This window comes from Lytechinus pictus, unplaced genomic scaffold, assembly GCF_037042905.1.
Source record: "Lytechinus pictus isolate F3 Inbred unplaced genomic scaffold, Lp3.0 scaffold_20, whole genome shotgun sequence".
NCBI classification, from domain to species: domain Eukaryota; kingdom Metazoa; phylum Echinodermata; class Echinoidea; order Temnopleuroida; family Toxopneustidae; genus Lytechinus; species Lytechinus pictus.
This window is the reverse complement of record NW_026974141.1, coordinates 9,003,013-9,023,950: the sequence shown is the minus strand read 5'-3', so window position 1 is coordinate 9,023,950 and position 20,938 is coordinate 9,003,013. Positions and strand designations below refer to the sequence as shown.

At 36.0% G+C, this 20,938-nt stretch overlaps 1 protein-coding gene across 1 annotated transcript; it reads left to right on the top strand.

Annotated features, from left to right (window-relative positions):
• Nucleotides 1-959: 959 nt before the first annotated feature.
• On the top strand, nucleotides 960-18,773 carry LOC135157875 (uncharacterized). Its single transcript, XM_064114981.1, has 7 exons — nucleotides 960-1,840; nucleotides 9,082-9,336; nucleotides 9,832-10,527; nucleotides 11,766-11,999; nucleotides 15,544-15,677; nucleotides 16,292-16,514; nucleotides 17,489-18,773. The coding sequence occupies exons 1-7, from the start codon at nucleotides 1,018-1,020 to the stop codon at nucleotides 17,569-17,571; spliced, it is 2,448 nt and encodes an 815-aa protein (XP_063971051.1). The 5' UTR covers nucleotides 960-1,017; the 3' UTR covers nucleotides 17,572-18,773.
• Nucleotides 18,774-20,938: the final 2,165 nt, after the last annotated feature.

The window sequence follows — 20,938 nt, the reverse complement described above, 5'->3', positions numbered from 1 at the left end:
CTAATTCCATTCTGCCTTTATTTCCCGCTTTTGTTTGCCTTTTTGTCATCTTTAATTTATTTCCCTGTCTTACTAATCATGCTAATGTATTTGTATATCGGGGCGAATTGTTCTTTCTCACTTGTTCTTTTTTCCTTCCTTTTCCCGTTATCTTTCCGTTTTCCCTTTTTTATGTTTTTTCTAAGTTTTCTTTTCCCTTTTCCTTTCCCTTTCCCCTTTTTTCTTTCCTTTCGCTTTTCCTTCCCTCCCCCTTTTTTTTCTTTTTCCAGTTTTTTTTTATTTTCCCGGTGAGCTCCGCCAGGGGGGGCAGCTTGCCCCCCCTGCCCCCCCGCCTGTTACGCCACTGTTCAACCCGTCGGCACTAGTATTCAACCTAGCGATGAAAGATGGCCCTATCTCTCAATCTGCCCTTGTCCCATCCGACTGTGGACTAGACCATTTGAGATGAGACCAAACAGGGAATTAATCAAAGCCAGAGATTTACATAGATCTAGATCTAATTTAGCAATCTAAACCCTTTTGAGATTTGCTATCAATCCTCACTAGGTTGAATACTAGTACCATTCAGTGCAAAAGGCCATCGCCGCATAATTCGATCCTCCGCGTATACAGTCGACAGATTTACAAAGAAAATATCGACAACAGATTACCCTGGAAACAACAAAGGTGTGAAATTAAGATAAATTCCCTATTTCTAAATATTTTGGGGAATATGTCAAAATCTTTGAATTATGCCAGGTTGAATACTAGTACCCATACGGTATCTCTTGTTTTTTTTATTATTACTTTTTTTCTCTCCCATTCAGATTGGTCCCATTCTGAGTAGGGGCTGATTGGGTAGCTATACTAAATCGACCCTCTTTCTCGCATTAAAGTTGGGGTGGGGTGGGAGGGGAGGGGTGATCACAATTTTTTAGGTAACCATTATAACACACAAATTATGGTTCTCTTTTTTTAACAGAAAAAAAGAAGTTATAACTTGCAGCAGAGAATACAGGAGCTTCCAATCTAGCAACCATGAGGGCGCTTTTTATTCTCATGTCGACCGCTTTGGCGGTTGCTATGGTAGCTAGTCAGCCTCCCCCGTTCACTCCATGGACGATGCTGCCCCCTGCTGATCCGCTTGAGCCATTCCAAAACCCAGGAGAGATCGTTCCCAACACCGGTCTAACGATCCAGTATCTGATCAACGCTGCTGGGGGCATCTGGCAACAGGACCGTGCCATTGACTCCGCGGCTTATTTTTGCAATGATGTCCTCCCTTTCATCGCTTCGGTAGTACCGGAAGTGGATGGTTCGAGTCTTATTTGGGGTCCACTCTGCGATGAAGTCAGGGAAGCGTCGAACGACCTTGATAATTTCGATGCAACGGGCTGGTGTAATGGAATAATCGATATGTTCTTGGATCCAACAGCCCAGGTATATGGTGGAAGGGTTCGAAGACAATCTACCTCGATGGAGTATCCTGGACCCATGGAACTTCCTTTTGATATCGTTGAAATTTTAGTCAACATAACCAGGGATCTCTATGGAATAGATATCAACATGATCATCGAGGATGTATCCATGATCAGAACCATCTGCAACACCAACATCAAGGATCACTTCCTGCGGCGGTCCCTTGAGGACGTCATAACTACTTTCGGCTCTGAGCTGATGGCTGTCCTTCTACCTCATGCACGTCCGATCTGTCAAGACTTTGACGGCTTCCTTCAGAGCTTAATGGTCAACTCATCTTTTGGGAAAACTATCGCCCAAGATATCCGTGAGCTAGTAGCCCAAGCGGTCGGCTTCAGCAATGGAGATGCCCTTTGTGAGAACATCCTTTCAACACTCGAAGGTAAGCCTGAAAATAGCGCGTAATGTTGGCATCACTGTTTTGGCTCCCCTTTCTGTGTGTGTGTGCTAGTCGGAATAATTTCTGCACCTAAATTCTGCTAGAGAGTTAACCGCTTATGTCATGCAGAAGAAGGCGCATAATATTAAATCTAAATAGACATTAATTTTTATAAAAAGTCACTTTATTAATTTTCTGAATTCATATCATCAAAATAAGGTTATGATTTGCAATAATTTTTTTTTCTGTTTTTTTTTCTGTTTTCATTATAACGAATTGAAATAAATCACAAAATTTACAAATGATTATTAGGTGATGACTTAATATCAGTGTTATCTAAACAAAGATAGGTGATTTGGTAAATAAAGTAGACAAAACAAAATATACAAGCTATGATTATAAAATGGTTTCCCAACAACTATTGATAGGATTAAAAACACAACTGGTTATCCAAGACGACATAATTATGGAGGTTTTTAAACGAACAAGTATATCAAGGAAACTGAGATACAAGTTGCATGAAAAAATGGGATCTGATGTCTACAACCATATGACCAACACAGTGCAGTATTATTTTTAAAAAATGGGGCACTAAGCCTGTTATACAAAATATACATTGTTAGTTATCATGTAACCTGTTGACATTTTTGAAAACCAAATTATAAGGTGAATCGCCACTTCTTAAAGTGAGAGGGCAACTTATTTTTTTTCTTAGCTATCAAATATTCCAAGTCCTGTTGTTTTTTCACAAATGTTTTAAAAAGAGCAAAACTTGGAGGATTATTCTTAAATTTACATTTATGAATATAATACTTCAAATGTAAGAAAAGGTATGAAATGAACTTATCAGCTGGGAGTCCGAACATTTTTTCAAAATAAGAACCATTTATTTGAACATTATTTTGGGAAACTTTCGTTAAAAGGGATTGCCAAATAGGAATTACCCTTTCACATTCGCAAAACAGGTGGACTATTGTTTCCTCACTTTTATCACAGAAAACACAATTGGGTGAATCCTTAGATTTAATCTTATATAAAAAATCATTTAATGCTATGGCTTTATGAAAAATCTTAAAATAGAACGATCTTAATTTAGTATCAATGGTACAAAAAAAAATTGTGTAGTGTACCTTTTCCCAATCGATAGATACTGGTATTGGTAAACGTTCATCCCAATAAGAGTATCGTTTGTCAGGTGTGTGTGATCCCCCAAATAAAATGTATGAATTTCTAGGGACTTTTTTATAACTCAACAATTTATGTACAATTGTTTCATGAACACCAATAATATCAGGGTCAAAACTCACCAACCATTCTTCCGGGATGCACTTAATTAAAACATTATATTTCCTTCTGTCTGTTTGGGGATTACAAAATCTAACACAAGCTCTTCAAAGAGTTTGTGACCTAAAAGAGGAGGATTAAATAAGTCTGACATCATTAAGACATTTCTCTCATGCCACATTGGATAATTAAGATACTGTTTAGTTTTTGAACGAATGAATTTGTTATACCACAGAAGTTGACAACCACTCAAATCTGAAAATTTGTTACCATAAAATTCGACAGCAGCTTCCTCCCTAAATAAATACCACATTCTCAATGCTTCAGATAATTGTATATTACCAAGACTGTTTAAAATGCTCTCAGGAGCTTGAGATTTCCACAAAATTTGAATGTTATGATTACATTTTTCTAAAAAGGCTACTTCAATATTTTTCCATAGAGCATCAAAATTCTCATCCAATAAGTGTTTTACCCAGACCATTTTTTGAGCACATGCAAAATAAAAAGGGTCAATCATTCTAAGTCCAGCCTGAGTATAATCATTACACATTATCTTACGTTGAACTCTATCCTTGCCTCCATTCCAAAGAAATTCAAAAAATAATTTATTTAATTCTTAAAAAAAGGCTCTGGGTAATTTAACAGAAAGAACAGAAAAAAGATAGATTAACTGTGGCAAAATAAGAGTTTTGACAACACAGATTCTACCAATTAGAGAAAGATTTCTAGTTTGCCAGCAGTTTAAAGTTTGCTCCATTCTTTTTAATTTCTCTTTATAATTTAACTCATGAATTTGTACAACACTGAGAGATAAAACTATTCCTAAACATTTAAATTTTGAAGCCTTCCAAGAAACACCACGGTTTATGTAAGGAAGTGTTGATTACCCTTCTTAGAACCTATCCATATTGCGTCAGTTTTGCTAGAATTAATTTTGCAACCAGAGAAACGACCAAATTTCTGCAAGGTTTCAAAAAGCTCAAAAAAAGAATTATCAGAATCATTTATAAAACATACAGAATCATCAGCAAAGAGACATATTTTAACATCTTCATTTTCAAGTGGGATACCTCTAATAGCATTATTTTGTCGGACTGATATTTCCATTATCTCTATCACAAGTAAAAACAAATATGGAGAAATCGGACAACCTTGAAAAATACTTCGTTCCATAGGGACACGTTCAGTTAGAAAACCATTGTTCAAAACATAGGCATGGCGAGATGCATATAAAGTTTTAACTGCCTCAATAACAAAATTGCTGAAATTAAACTTTTGCGATGTAAGAAATAAAAAGTTGTGAGATACACTATCAAATGCTTTCTCAATATCTAACAGTACTATAGACACAGGAATATCTTTTTTGTCAGTGTATTCAATTATGTCAAGAATCAAGCCAATATTGTGGCCAATAGTCCTACCTTTCATAAAACCGGATTGATCAGTACTGATAAGATTATCTAAACATCGTTTGAGACGATTAGCTAAGCATTTAGCAATAATTTTATAATCAACTGTCAATAATGCAATTGGACGATAATTTTTTATAAGGAGAGGATCTTTGCCTTTCTTTGGAAGAAGTGTGATTATGCAATTTCTTTGTGATGGAGACAAAGTGCCATTTTGTAATGAGAAATTCAAAGAATTAATTAACATTTCATTTATATCTGGACAAAAAACAACATAAAATTATGCAGGTATCCCATCAAAACCAGGTATTTTATTTGATTTCATGGATTTAATGACATTAAAAATTTCTTGTTTTGATAGTCCAGCATCCAAAAGTTGTTTTTGATCATCAGGTAGTTGTTGAATATTGAGGTTATCAAACATATTTTTTATTTATATCATTTTCATTTATGTTCCCCAGAGCATCATCCTGGATGGAGTATAATTTACTATAAAAACTTTGAATTTCTCTTTTAATTCCAACCGGGTCAGTAATGAAATTACCATGGTGATCTTTTAACCTTGAAATATTTTTCTTATGCCAACCCCTATTCTCTAGATTACATAAATGTTTTGTACTTTTCTCTCCTTCTTCAATCCATTTTACCCTGGAACGTGTAATCAATCCCTTCGTTTCAAAGTCATAAATTTTATTTTGTTTTTCTTCCATTTCTTCTAATTTAATCAACAAAGTATTGTCTGAAGATGTCGGGATAACATTTGAAATTTGTAGTCCTATTTTTTAAGTAGCAATTTTTGTTTTTCTTTATTTCTTTCTTTTTTCTTTCTGGATGAATATTCAACACTAACACCTGCAATTACACACTTTAGGGAGTCCCATAAAATATTAGGGTTACAATCCGAGTTATGATGATTTAATTTAAAATTTCGTATTGTATCTTTAATTAAATTTAAAAAGTCTGAATCATGATGAAGATAATAACAGTTCATTTTCCAAAAGCCTCTTCCCCTTTTTGGCTGATTATCATTAAAAGAAATTTGTACAACAGAATGGTCAGATTGAATTCCAGGTAATATTTTTTAAATTGAACAGTTAACTATAAAGTTGCTAGACACTAAAATGAAATCAAGCCTGGATAGGGCCCTCGGGGACTTTTGATGACGAGTATATTGTCTTAAGTTTGGGTGAAAATGTCTCCATACATGTTTTTCTTTATTTCTTTCTTTTTTCTTTCTGGATGAATATTCAACACTAACACCTGCAATTACACACTTTAGGGAGTCCCATAAAATATTAGGGTTACAATCCGAGTTATGATGATTTAATTTAAAATTTCGTATTGTATCTTTAATTAAATTTAAAAAGTCTGAATCATGATGAAGATAATAACAGTTCATTTTCCAAAAGCCTCTTCCCCTTTTTGGCTGATTATCATTAAAAGAAATTTGTACAACAGAATGGTCAGATTGAATTCCAGGTAATATCTTTTAAATTGAACAGTTAACTATAAAGTTGCTAGACACTAAAATGAAATCAAGCCTGGATAGGGCCCTCGGGGACTTTTGATGACGAGTATATTGTCTTAAGTTTGGGTGAAAATGTCTCCATACATCTAATAGTCCGATTTCATCCATTAAAATAGAAAGCATTTCACTAGATTGCTTGTTAGAATGCTGTGGTCTTGAACCTTGGTAGTCGAGTGGGCCAATAACTGAATTAAAATCACCGCCCACAATCAATATTGAGCTGCTTAATTTTTCTACTTCAGCGAAAACCTTGAAAAAAAAGTCAGGATCGTCCTTATTGGGGGCATAAATATTAACAAGTGTACAATGTAAATCATTCAATATTGCCTTTATAATTATAAACCTACCTTCTGGGTCACTAAAAACAGAAAGGATTTGAAAATAAACAGATTTTCTAACAAGGATGGCTACCCCCTACTTGCAGAGTTAAAACTAGAAAAAAAGGCTTGTTCACCCCACTGAGTCTTCCACAATAACGCATCTGTCTTGTCTGAATGGGTTTCTTGCAAAAAAGTAACATCAGTATTTAAATTTTTCATATAATGAAGTATCTTCTTTCTTTTGTGGAAGTCTTATAATCCACGACAATCAAAAGTATGAAGCTTTATATCCATATTGGAAAAATATAGAGATTGTCTTTTAAATACCACACTATAAATATTGTTTGTTGTGTTACATCAAAATACTCAATACGCACTGAAAAAAACAATGCATTTAATTTTCATACAAATAATCACTTTGCCACATGAAAAAAAAGGAAGATAAAAAGTATAAAAATGCAACAACAAAAAAATAATTAAAAAAGAACATTAGATACAACCAAAAAAAGAGAATCACAAAAGCGCGAGATGAAAAAGAGGGCTTCAAATCAAGGTCAGCCCTACAAAAGCGCGCAAACCGTGGCATGATGCAGCAATCACAAAACGGACCGAAATCCGGAAAGGGTGTAACTTAAAGGGTCTAAGTTCCATCAAATCAGAAAAAAAGAACTCTTCATTCTTTCTCTTGGTTTTGATCAGTGGACAAAAATCAAATATGAAACTAAATGAATGTAACAACATGGAGCTGAACTCACAAAATATATATAAATACATGAGCCTTATTTCTCAAATAAGGAAAAAAGAACCCCTAAGTCAAGAATAACAACCTCGTAAAAGTAGGCCTATTAAAACAATACAAGGATGCTTACATTAATACAAGCAAGACATGGCCATAAGAGTCAACATTTTAAAATATACAAAGACATAAAAATCAGGCGAAAAAAGGATCAACTTCAAAAACGAAGGGTAGAGTAGAGGTAAGTCCTTTCTACAAACGGGGTGATATCCATTATCAAAACCTTGACCTTGGTAGATAGAAACAGGAAAAAGGTTAATACAGTCATCTAAAAAGATGTGTAGCTTTCCAGAGACATCCCTATAGGCTAGTTTTGCTGGAAATAAGAAGAATGGATTCTTCCCCTGCTTCTTCAATTATCGGAGGGCATCCATCTTGCCTTTACGGCTTTCTAGAACCTTTTTAGAGAAGTCATCCGACAAAAACAGATTCCTATCCTTGTATTTAGATGACTTGAACTTTCTATATAATGCAGGGCTGTCGCACCTTTTCCTTAGTAAGGAAGGAAGAAAATGCAATATGGACCATCCTTGGACGGCTCATCAGATCCTCAGCACTGGCTATTGTCGTTGTTGGGGTCCGGTGACAACGTTCGAAGCAGAGATCCAACAAACTCTTTTAGGACCTCTCTCATGACAGAGGAAGAGGAGGCATTAGCTTTCTCCGGGACACCGTAGAACACTAGATTGTTGCGACGTGCCCGATTTTCAAGGTCATCTAATTTCCAACTAAGTTTTTCCTTTTCAATTTTCAGTTTCTCTACCCTCTCCATCAAGTCAGATACGAGTAAGTTACATGAGCTTACTTTCTCATCTTGGACGTCAAATTTTGCAGAGAGTTCGGCGACGTGAGTAGGAAACAAGGGCTTCAATGCGAGTATCCATACGTTTCTCAAAACAGGCCATGTAGCTGGTGAACCAAAGCGGGGCTGGCTCGGCAGAAGCACCCGCGGGCTGGGCCCCGGAGGAGGATGGAGCTTGTTCTGCGGTCGACGAAGAATTACCGGGATCGTCTTCAGAATCAACTTTATCAAGCTTAGGTTTCTTGGACTTGGAGCTAGAGTTCACTTTCTCTGGTGAATGAGGATGCTTGTCCTTGCCCATGGTGATAACGGGGTAGTCCACTATCAACAAAATTGCTTAAAATCTTAATTTTAACACCTTTCCAGGCTCCGGTCGATATTTGGCTGAACTTCACAGCATGGCGGTCACGTGATCCTCTCTCCAATAATTTTTTTTTAATTATATAATATCCATAACTTGCTATTTTTTCAGATCGAAATGTAAAAGATTTCAGCTCGTGTTTCACACTCGCATTAACAGTTCAATTAGATACCCATCCCTATTTTTGCCAGATCAGAATAACCAAACTTTTGTCACTCGGTCTTCTTGCTCAAATCAATGTTGATAATTCAGATAACATCCCGATCATTCTTGGTAAATAAAAAGTACAGGGTCAAGCTTTTAGGTCAGAATATTGATGTTTTCAGCTCGCGCTTCGTGCTCGCATTATTTTGTTTGATGAGATATGTAATATCTGCATGAATGACTGCAAAGGTTCATTTTCCGTTCTCAGGTCAGTACATAACAAATTGAGCTCGTGCTTCAAATGCCCCCTCTCCTTTGTGAACTTGGTGGGATTTGTGACTGATAGATTCCTGTAAGCAAACAGCCAAAGTTTTACGTAACGGTCCTCTCCGACATGTCCGAGGGATCCGGCAGTGATGATAAATGCCTTAATTTACCATGGGTACTACAGCGCACTAAATGCGAATCGAACCCGTGTAACCAGAATCCGAAGTTATCACTCTTACTACCACGCCTTCCTTTGAATTCCCGTTTTCTCTTTATCATGTTTATCATGCTTTTTTGGTTATTCGTTATCTTCCCTTCTTGCATGTGTAGATGGAAACATCGAGGCTAGACGCTCATTCTCAGCTGCTCGGATTTCTAGCGCTTTCAGAATTCCGGAAAGTGCAGACAGATGCTCCGTGCTGCTCAATGGTCTCATTGGTGACGTTATCGAACCGATTGTCCAATTAGGAAACCCGAATGACATGATGTTTTCAATAACGGATGAGATGATTTACAAGTACACTGGATTTCAGGGACCGGACCCCGTGGATAGAATGTGTCGTTTCGTGGAAATTGCTTTCACTAGTGAGTTATGAATAAGTAGGCCTAGCTTAATTCTGATCATTCAATATTTTTTTAGTATTTCATAATTCATTTGATCTCTGTACTTTTGTTCTGTCATTTCTTACCAAGTATAGGTAATCAAAGTTAATAATCCCCATTCGGCCTCCGCCGACAGTATACTTTTGTTGTTAAAGAAATATGTATATATATATATATATATATATATATACCCAATGAGCATAGACTATCAAAAAACTAAATCAAAATTAAAATCAGTTTGTCCTAGAAACTAGAAAAAACAACATTTATTCATGTTTGATCATGTTTGACGAAATGACTGCACAAATAGGTTTTGAAGAAAATATAGATTTTCGTGGAATTCGCCCCCATCTCAAATTGAATTCAATAAATGCTAACAAGAAACATTACAAAAAGAACATAGATGAAGTTTTTATTATTATTTTTTATTAAAAAAAAGGAAGTAACTAAGAATATAAATCTCCTTTTTTATTCTAGCACTGGTGGATCTTCCTGATTCAGTACCAATTCAACTTATCCCAGAGACAAATCTTAGTGTTGAGTTCTTCATCAACGCGGCAGGGGGTCTGTGGCTTCGTGAACGAACAATTGATTCCTTTGATTTCGGTTGCAGAGAGATCCTCCCCGATCTTCTCAGGCTGGCGCCCTCTTTGACCAACTACGCTGCCTACTATGAGCCAATCTGCAGCGAGATCCGCGAGGCAGCAAATGACCTCGATGCGTTTGACGCAGAGGGGTCGTGCAACGATTTGAAAGCCACCTTTATGAACCTGATTAACCAGGATGTCGGCAGAAGGAGGCGAAGGCAGACTGATGATCCTATGGCTCCGAGTATCGACATCATCGAAATCATGGAGGATATCCTCAGAGACGTCTACAACATTAATATCTCGGACCAGTCCACCGTATGTCCGAATATCGGCCAGTTCCTTGGTCCAGCCTTGCCTGACTTGGTCACGAGATTCGTCGGAGAGCTGACCAACCCCTTGCTTCCTGCGTCAAACTACTACGCGTGCTCAGACTGGACTGAATATCTTCCTAGTGTTGGGATCCACGCTAATTCTACCTATTACCCTATCATCTTGGCAGCAGCAGATATAGGATCTCGAATGCTCGGATATGAAAATAGGAATGACATCTGCACGGCTATCCAGGAAGCTCTTACAAATGGAGGTAAGTCAGTCAGAAGCAGTGTCATCTAATGAAAATTTCCTCCTTTTTCACTGGCCATGTATTCAGAAGAAATCGACTTGTCCCATTTTTGTGACCCCACCCATGTAGCACCGTGTAGGCCTATTGCAAAAGCATCGTGGCGTAACGACTCTGAATGATTCTTACCAAGTAACATACGGTCCCGTGTTTGAATTCCTAGCGTCCTTTGACAAGTTATCAATCCAACGTTTGCCACTCTCCACCAAGGTGTTCAAGGGTAACGGGGAAGGATGCGAAAGTCAATGTTGCATGCCTAGCAACTGAGTTCTGGATCTTGAGTCTTGTTGAAATGCTCCCCATCGGTTGATCCGATCGTGAATCGTGAATCTATAAACTAGATAATAGGGGGTTTTCGTATTGCGACGCAGTGTGCTTTCAACAGAGAAAATGATTTGTCAAGTGCGCTTTTTTCAATTTCTCCCCCCCCCCCCACAGTAGGGCGTTTTATTCAATAAAGCTTCCGTTTATATTTGCTTTTATAGTCAATATACAAAAATCATCAGCTAGTGAATGCTTAACAGTGCACTTTAGATTCCAAGGATTTAAAATAAATCCAGATCAGCTGTGAAAAGTGACCAGCCAAATTTTGAATTAATTTCAAATCTTAAGGGTTAACTTTTAAATCTCAAACGATTTAAATTCAAATCTTTTAGATTTATATTTAAATCAACAAGGTTTAAATTTAAGTCTAATATTTGGCTGGTCACTCTTCACAGCCGATCTGGATTTATTTTAAATCGTTGGAATTCAGAGTGTAATAAAACAATAAGTGATAGCATACAATCTTGTCATGAAATGAGTCATTATCAGTACAAATAAAACATAAACAAAAATATAATTCCAATTTATGTAGAGCACCAGAGATAAAGTGCGCTTCTTGACAATGAGCATCCCAAAAAGTCTTTGTCGAAGCAGGTGGACCAAAACAGCACTTGCGTCCTAGTGTATGGACAAACGACATTTATTGTAGCTCAGAACTTTACACTGATCAGCTGTTTTTGTTCATCAGTATTCCACACTGACCTCCCAGCTTGTCATTGTTATAAGGCTTGCATTTTCAATACAGTTACTGTGTGCTTGATTGTTTCGGAAATATCACACGAAGCGTTGCCCCCCCCCCCCCCCCTCCCCATGCTCCCCAGTCCTTTTAGGATTAAAATTGTTTTACATTCTCGCACTTGTGTACCTTTTACGCACAGATGAAGCTGGGAAGGGTTTCGGGAGGAATGCCTTTGAGAGTGTCATTGACATCTTCACCGACGTTGACATGTGTATTAGGATCGGGACGGACGCAGTTGATGACATCGTTGAACCCCTCGTTCGTGTCCTGTATGATCATGATGAATATGAAGTCACAAGATACATGATGTCCCGCTACACCGGATACAGTACCGTCCAGGAAATCTGTATCGCACTGGAAACAGCATTCACTCGTAAGTATTCCCTTCAATTAAATGTCTTTCCCATCAAACGGTTCCCAACAAAAAAAAAATCAAGCATATACACTAAACAAGTTCATCGAAATAAGTTCTATCGTTAAATGAAACTTGGCTTGATGGCTCTGTTTTAGATAATGAAGTCCATGTAGATGGCTACCAATTAATACGGAAAGATAGAAATAGAAATGGTGGAGGTGTAGCAATTTTTGTAAAAAACAACCTACAATTTCAGCTGTTAAATCATAGTAGCTTAGAACATATCGAAGCCATTCCATTGTTGGTGGGTATTAACCACTCGAGATCTTTTATTCTAACAACATGGTGCCGTCCTCCAAATAGTTCCATCGGAATTTTTAATTATTATGAAGAATTACTCTCTTTCCTTGATTCATTTGGTAAAAACATTGTTATTGTTGGTGATTTAAATTGTGACATTAAGAAAGAAAATTCAAGTAATGAGACTAAACACTTAAACCAAATTCATAATATTTATTCTTTATCCCAGATTAACACCGAAGAATATACAAGGATATCAAAAGACTCATGCAGTCTTATTGATCATATGTTGACTAATTGTTTTGATATGGTTGCATCTCATGGTATTATACACTCTGGTATTTCTGACCATTCTATTTGTTTTCTAGTTTGGAAGCACCATATTACTAATTATGCACCTCTCACCATAACGTATAGAAAAATGAAAAACTTTGATCCTAACGCATATATTGAGGAATTAAAATTACAACCCTGGCAACTTGTCTCTGATAAAGATGATATTGACGAAGCTGTGGAGGTATGGGAGAATCTCTTTTTTGAAGTTATTAACAAACATATGCCAATCCGTAAAAGACGTGTTAAAAACAATTCCTCTCCCTGGATGTGTCCTGATATTGTAAAGTTGATAAATGAGAGAGACAGATGTAAAGTAAAAGCTATGAAACTTAAATATAATTTGTTGAACGAAACAGTGGAATCTCAAAGAAAACTTTTGGAGAGGAAGTACGGTGAACTGTGGACCCGATATAAGAAATTGCGGAACTTGGTCACAAGTAGGATTAGAAAACGTAAACGATCTTTCTTTTTGAATAAAATATCGTCGACAAATACACAAAATGATGTGTGGACTATTCTTAAATCAGTGATGCCTAAAGACGTATCGAAATCCACTGATACAACCAGAAAAGATAAACCCAGAGCTAATATATTCAATAGCTATTTTGCAAACATTGGTGCTGACCTTGCTGCTAATATACCTCCAACATTTCCCCATAATTCCTCTCATTGTGATTCTACCGATTCTTTTTTTTCGCTTCATACTGTAACTGAAGACGAGGTATTCAATATCATATGTGGTTTGAAAAACAAGAAATCTGTTGGAATCGATGGTATCTCAATGAATATGCTCAAATTGTCTGCCCCCATCGTTGTCCGTTCTCTTACTTACCTTATAAACAAATCATTGTCAGATGGTGTCGTACCAATAAGATGGAAACAAGCTAAATTAATTCCCTTACATAAATCGGGTGACAAATCATCCCCTTCAAATTATCGTCCAATCGCTATACTCTCTCCTGTTTCCAAAATTATGGAGAAAGTAGTTCAAAAACAGTTAACCAAGTATTTACAAACTAATAATATACTTTCTATGGAACAGTCTGGTTTTAGGAAAAAACATTCGACCATAACGTCTCTTATTCGAGTTACGGATGATTGGCTACGCGCCACTGACTCTGGGTTATATACTGGAGCCGTTTTTATCGATATGAAAAAGGCTTTCGATACGGTCGAACATCATACTTTGTTGAAGAAACTTAAATCAATTGGAATATCTAATGATAGTCTCATATGGTTCGAAAGTTATCTGAGTAATCGTCAAATCAGTACATTCATTAGCTCTACGCTATCTGATCCTTTGCTTGTGAGTTATGGAGTACCACAGGGCTCAATATTGGGCCCTATTTTATTTACTATATATATAGATGACATAGTTAAACAAGTTAAGCACTGTCAAATCCATCTATACGCTGATGATTCTATTTTGTATTTTTCTGATAATGACGTAAATCTCATTGAAAGCAATTTAAATGCTGACCTAAAATGTATATACGAATGGATGTGTTTAAGTAAATTAAGTCTTAATATCGACAAAACTGAAAGTATGTTATTTGGGTCACGTCATATGTTGTCTGTGCACAAGTCTCTTAATGTCAGAATTTCAGGAAAATGTATTCAGTCTAAAGAATTTGTGAAATATTTGGGGGTCTTTATTGATCCAGAGTTAAAATGGAATTGCCACATTGATAAACTTTGTGCTAAAACCAGTAAATTAGTAAATTTCCTTGGTCGGCTTCGTTCATTTTTAAATGAGGATAGTCTGAAATTAATTTACCGTTCAGTAATTTTGCCATTGTTTGATTATGCTGATGTAGTCTTTGATTCATCAAATTTGAAATGTACCCAACAATTGCAAAAGATACAAAATAGAGCTTGCAGAATAATACTCAAAATTAATCCGTATAAATATATATCAAACCATACTGTTCATCAACTCTTAAACTGGGAGTCATTAAAATCAAGGCGTATAAAGCATACTCTTTTAATGGTGTATAAGAGTCTGAATGGTCTTAGTGCGCCTTACTTGAATAATATATTTCAGTTTTCTACTCATAAATATTCTCTCCGTTCTGATAAAAATCTTTCTCTCCCTAAACCACGGACTGAATACTGTAGAAGAATGTTTTCATACAGGGGTACGACATATTTTAATGAATTGCCACGTGATGCTAAATGTTCTGTTTCTTATAATTCATTTAATAATGTAGTTAATAACCACATCTTAAATTGGGTCTGACTGTACATTATTCTCTGTTGCTTAATTCATATGCATTGAAATGTAGGGTGTGTTAACGTAGGGGAGGGGTGGGGGCTAGATGTTATGACCGATTAGTTTTATTTCTTATTGTTTTGGTATGTTATTCTTATATTATGTATAATTTATATTAATATGTGTAATTTTGTTTTATGCTATATGAGGACCCCTCGGTAGACCAGCAGCACCATGATTGATGCTGCTGAGTAGGGCCATCCTCCCGTTTTCTATTTACCAATTCATATGTATAATTTTATATGTATTGTTATCTGTTTTTTTAACGGAAATAAATTCAATCAATCAAAAAAATAAGCATTAACAAATTTTGCTTTCGATTGAATCCAAAATACTCTATCGCGCCCATTCTGGATGGAGGGGGGAGGGGATATATCATTACATTCAATTACTTATCTACATTTAGAGCTCTATGTTAATCAAAGTCGATTCTAACCGATATTGGGGGAAATTCAAATAACTAGTTAAGCATCCAATTTGGATGACTTTCCGTTATTGCTCAGTGTTACCTTCGAGTCCCAAAATATATATAGGCCCTATGGGTTTTTTTTTTCAATCGGAACAACCAGTGGCCAATTTTAATACGAGTAAAATATTCATCTCCACCAGTTCAAGAGATAGATTGGTATCAATTCTCTCTTTGCCATAACGCAGAATTATTCAACAGTACTTTGACGGTGACGATTACCGTTGAAACCCTGAATGGAGAAGAACTTCAGTTCACGGACGACCTAAACAACAAGGAGTCAGCTGCCTTCAAGAGACTTGAAACAGCCTTCTGCGGAGGGGTATGATATTTCGTTTTCTGGAACTTTGAACGAATAATGTTTCTTTTAATAATTTGTTGATTAAATTCATTAATTCATTTATTCCTGCAAAACAGTGATGTGATTAGGGAAATTTGTTGAGGGCGTCAGACGTGACATGTAGGGCAATATTTTCTTTAAATGTGAGCAATTAAAGTGAGTGAGCAAACATTTTCATCTTTTGAAGGCAAAAATCTGATTTTTGAAATAGATCTTGACTTGATATTAAGAAAATTACATCATATTTTCCCCTTTTTCATTCCTGTTCTTTCTTTTTTGTCATTTTGTAATCATTGTCATGGAAATTTATACATGGCCCCACGCCCTCCCCCCTCCCTCAACTGCTTCGATCCGTACTCCTGTGTGCAAACATAAACTAGACTTCCTACCTGGGGTTCGTTTCATAAAACTTGCTATGATAACATATTTGCGTAACAGCTAAAAGTTACAGAAATCCTCCACTCTGATTGGCTGATAATATAAATTTTTAATTTGTTTTCATAGCAAGTCTTTATGAAACGGAACACTGATTAACCCTTTTGAAGTAAAGTTTCGTTGTTGTTTTTTATCCGGTATGTGGCATCCATTTTTAACAGGTTGTGAATCTCATTGAGAACGAGTCGGGTGCTCGTCGAGTGGAATGCGAGGTGGTGTCATTCAGCCAAGGAAGCGTTGTTGCTGCGTTGGACGTGATGGTCTATGCCACAACCCAAACCAACGCTGATGGCATCGCGGAAAGTGTGACCGAGCTGTCTGTCGACGTTCTTTCGTTTGACGGAGTTTCTCTGGGCGTTTCAGAGATCACAACCATGGTAACTGGTAAGATAATACATGATCAAACTCTTGGCAATCTAGTCGCATTCAATATCTATAAGAGATCGCATCCATGATATAAGATAGTAAATGCTTAAAACCTGTCTTTTAGATTTGGTACTGCGTCAAGAAATTACGAAGAGAAAATAAGTCTGTTCCGTTGGACTTGCAGTTATTGAAACGGACTTCAATACTTTCACGTCCGATCCGGGACGCTTCTTCATTTCGTCTGAATTAACATGATTAACTGGCTAGAAATCATCGTTGCCGCTTGGCGCCGACGAACATAGGATTTTGTCTTTGAGACCTCGAGGATCAATAATATTACTTAAACTTGAGTATCATTAAAAATTCCAATCACAATAATTGGTGCAGGAGATGGACCTGTTTTCAACCGCCGAATATCTGTACAAATTTAAATATTCACATCAAACATATACAGTGCCCTCTATCGGCGAAACTTAGGTTTTTCATTTCAAAGGGCTCTTAGAGAATTAATCCTACAAATTCGGGGATTGAATATCAAGATTCTGCAGACAAGATTAAATTCTGAAATTCCCAGCCCAGTCCATGATGAGGAATATGTTTGTCAACCACGCAGCTATTTCAGTTTGATCGGCACCAGATGAAAATATATCTCCATGTAAAATCGAAAAAAAAAAAATCACACACATACACCCTCACACACACCCTCACACGCACGCACACACACACACACACACACATGTGTGTGGGTGTGTGTGTGTGTGAGGGTGTGTATATGTGGGTGGGTGAGGGTGTGTGTGTGTTTGTGAGAGGGTGTATATGTATAAAATTTTACTTGGTCTTCTCATACATTTCTTCTAACAAACTTTTTTTTCTGCATCTCTTGGCTGTTTTTCCCTCTTTCCAACTCTCTTCCTCTCCCCCTCTCTCTCTCCCCTTCCCCTTCCCCCTCTCCCTCCCTTTCTCTCTCCCTTTTTATGTTTCCTACATACTAGGAGGTGCTGGAAAGATTGGAAGCCCGTCCATTGGAGCAATCATATTCTTTGCCTTGGGCGTGGTTACGGCGGGACTATGGTAGATCTGCCTTCTTTGGTGATGACGTAAATTCCTTTGAACGGATAACAAACATGACAAGGAATCGCCGTCAATTCCAACTCATGGACACGCAAATTAATTTTAAGTTAAAGGGGAGTGAACCGTGTATGGTCTCACATTGACTGTGTGTTATAAATACATAGTCTTAAACTATACTTTTTTCAGATATCTAATAATACAACAGAGAATGAATTGACCTATAATTGTATTTGTTTCGAGAAACTAAAATATTTTGAGAGGAAGAGTAATTGTTTTGCTGCTTGGTTGCCTTGGTAACATAATTATTGCGGTATAAATGTATTGGGAAGTAATAACAAGTGATATCTTGAAAATGTATATTTTATTGTTAAAATATCGCAATAAACTTGGTAGACAAACAAACTTTGTATTTAAACTAAACAGAGAAAAGAATTATTGATAATGGAATGTTATAGTTCTGCAAATAAATCAAGTAATGACAAGTAAAACTTTTAAAGTTATAGACACGGACATCTTTATTTATATTTAGTGATAGTGCTAAGGTTTGATGATAATTTTGTATTGAATTTACACAGAAAACAAAATATTTAGAATGGAATGTTAGTTCTACGAAAAGATCAGTAGTGATAACAAGTAAAAAACTTGAAAACTAAGGACACAAATATCCAATATTTAGTACTAAGATTCAATTATAAACTTGGTGGAGAAACTAAGTAAATAATGTACACAGAGAAAATCATTATTTCAAATAGTTTAATAGTTATACGACTGTCATGGGAGCAATATTATCAATAATTGAAGACTTGAAAACGAAAGGTACAGATACCCTTGTTTAGTACAAGCTAATCAGACAAGTGAATTATTTAAAATTTAATGATAGTTTTTACGAAACACGTCCGCTATCGCCAGAAATTCGAAACAATATTGGGATTGTGCCTTACTTCGCTTTTACAGTGTCCTGAGCTTTGACTAACGTCCAAGCACTGGACTCCGTCTTACAAAGAGTTGCAATTGATCCAATCAACCGTAACTCTAAGGAAATCCATTAGGGTCATAATTTATTCTACAGGAGTTTTGCAAAATGTCCTTTGTAAACAAAGAACACACCAAATTGTCGAGAAATCAATGAATTTATAATGTATGTATGATTTGTATTTGCTTATGCTGATAATGGAAATGGAAAATAAACTTGAACTTGAACTTGAACTTAAACTTGAATTCATGGATATACATTCATATCTAGATTTTTTTTAAACAAACATGCATTTTATATGTTGACTTTGCTGGCTTTCCATAGTTGCGATTGATCGGATCAATCGCAACTCTTTGTGATACGGCCCTCTGATCTCCCAACCAGTGGGGAGATCATCAATGGCTTCAAGTCAGTTCTTACATTATAAGAAGTCGAAAATCTCAACATTTCTTTAACATTAATTTTTGTTACACTATTATATGCTTTCGATATTTATTGTGTGCCTTTTCTACATGTCTACGTGTTTTGCAAGCATTAGTGGTAGAGAAATCTACTTTGTTTTTCATTCACAGACAATTATGAATAATTCAGACACCAAATATTCTTTCAAATTTAACCTTCTACTGTTTGGGATTTAAGAAACGGTTGGCTTTCCATAATTAAAACACATATTTAGGCCCCATCTTCCCTTCTCTATCTCTCTCTCTTTCATACTAATGAGGATTATGATTTTTATTCTATTTACATTTCGATTCAATTCTTTATTTCATATCCATTCAAACATAATACAAAGTAATAAAAATCGGGTATAATTTTACAGATGTACATTCTTACCATACATTTCACTGTCTTTTGTAATAACTTCCTTGTTAAAAAAAAAATAAGGTAGTAGTGGTATTGCTATCACCGTTTTATTCCTAAAGAAGATTTGAATCCGCACTAAAAAATAGGAAAGTCTTTCGTATACTATTGATGATTCCATGGTGGCAAAACAGTGAGCAATTATTTAAGTTATATTTTTTTACTCTTCAGTTCTTGCCATTTTATATATCTCTTCTATATTTTTTAAATCTCATAACCACTTTGAGTTCAGTACAAACCTGAAATACATTCAATTCTGTATGCCTCGTGTTCGAATTAAACTATTGACATAGTATAGCAATGAAATGTCTGACAATTGTTATCTGTTACTGAAGACTTATCTCCACAAATCAGTTATGTAAGTTTTTATCAAGTTTTACCATGGTATATGCGTTAAATCAGATGAATTTGCCAAAAAAATACAACTTGTTAAGAACCACATACTGTGACGAGGGATGATCATCATGACGTCACACTTGGTACGCAGGAAAGTTTATGCCCAATAGAAATTTGGAGTATTTACTTCCTATTTTGGCCGCCCATTTGATTATGTTGATTGACCAACAAATGTTTTTCGAAAATTAATTATCTTCCCTCTTTGGCAGATAAATTGTTGTTGATGATGATGATGACGATGATGATGATGATAATGACAGAAATAAGAATTACCAGAATATTAATTCTAATAATGGATGAAATTTAACCACTCTAGTGATAATGGTAGAAGTAACAGAAGCAGTAATAGCAATAGCAGTAGTGGTATGAGTAGAAGTAGTAGTAGTATCAGTACAAGTAGTAGTAGTAGTAGTTGTAGTAGTAGTAGTAGTAGTAGTAGTAGTTGTAGTAGAAAAGTTGTGATGGTGGTGGTGGTGATAGAAGTGGTAGTATAGTAGTAGTAGAAGAAGAAGAAGCAGCAGTAGTGGTGGTATGAGAAGTTGAAGTAGTAGTAGTCGTAGTAGCAGTAGTAGTAGTAGTAGTAGTAGTAGTAGTAGTAGTAGTAGTAGTAGTAGTAGAAGTAGTAGTAGTAGAAGAAGAAGAAGCAGCAGTAGTGGTATGAGAAGTTGAAGTAGTAGTAGTCGTAGTAGCAGTAGTAGTAGTAGTAGAAAAGTTGTGATGGTGGTGGTAGTAGTAGTAGTAGCATCAGCAGTAAAAGTAGTAGTAGTAGTAGTAGTAGTAGTAGTAGTAGTAGTAGTAGTAGTAGTAGCAGCAGTAGTGGTACTAGTAGTAGTCATGGTAGTAGTAATAGTAGTAGTAGTATTAGTAGTAGTAGTACTACTACTACTACTACTTACTTTACAAAATTAAGCGAGTTTAGTACTATATTTTATTCAATAGAATATAGTACTAAACTCGCTTAATTTTGTAAAGTAAGTAGTAGTAGAAGTAGTAGTAGATGTAGTACTAGTAGCAGCAGCAGCAGTAAAAGTAGTAGTAGTAGTTGTCATCGACGTTGTTGTTGTTGTAATATCAGTAGTAATATAAGTAGTAATAGATGTAGCAGCAGCAGCAGCAGCAGCAGTAGTAGTAGTAGTAGTAG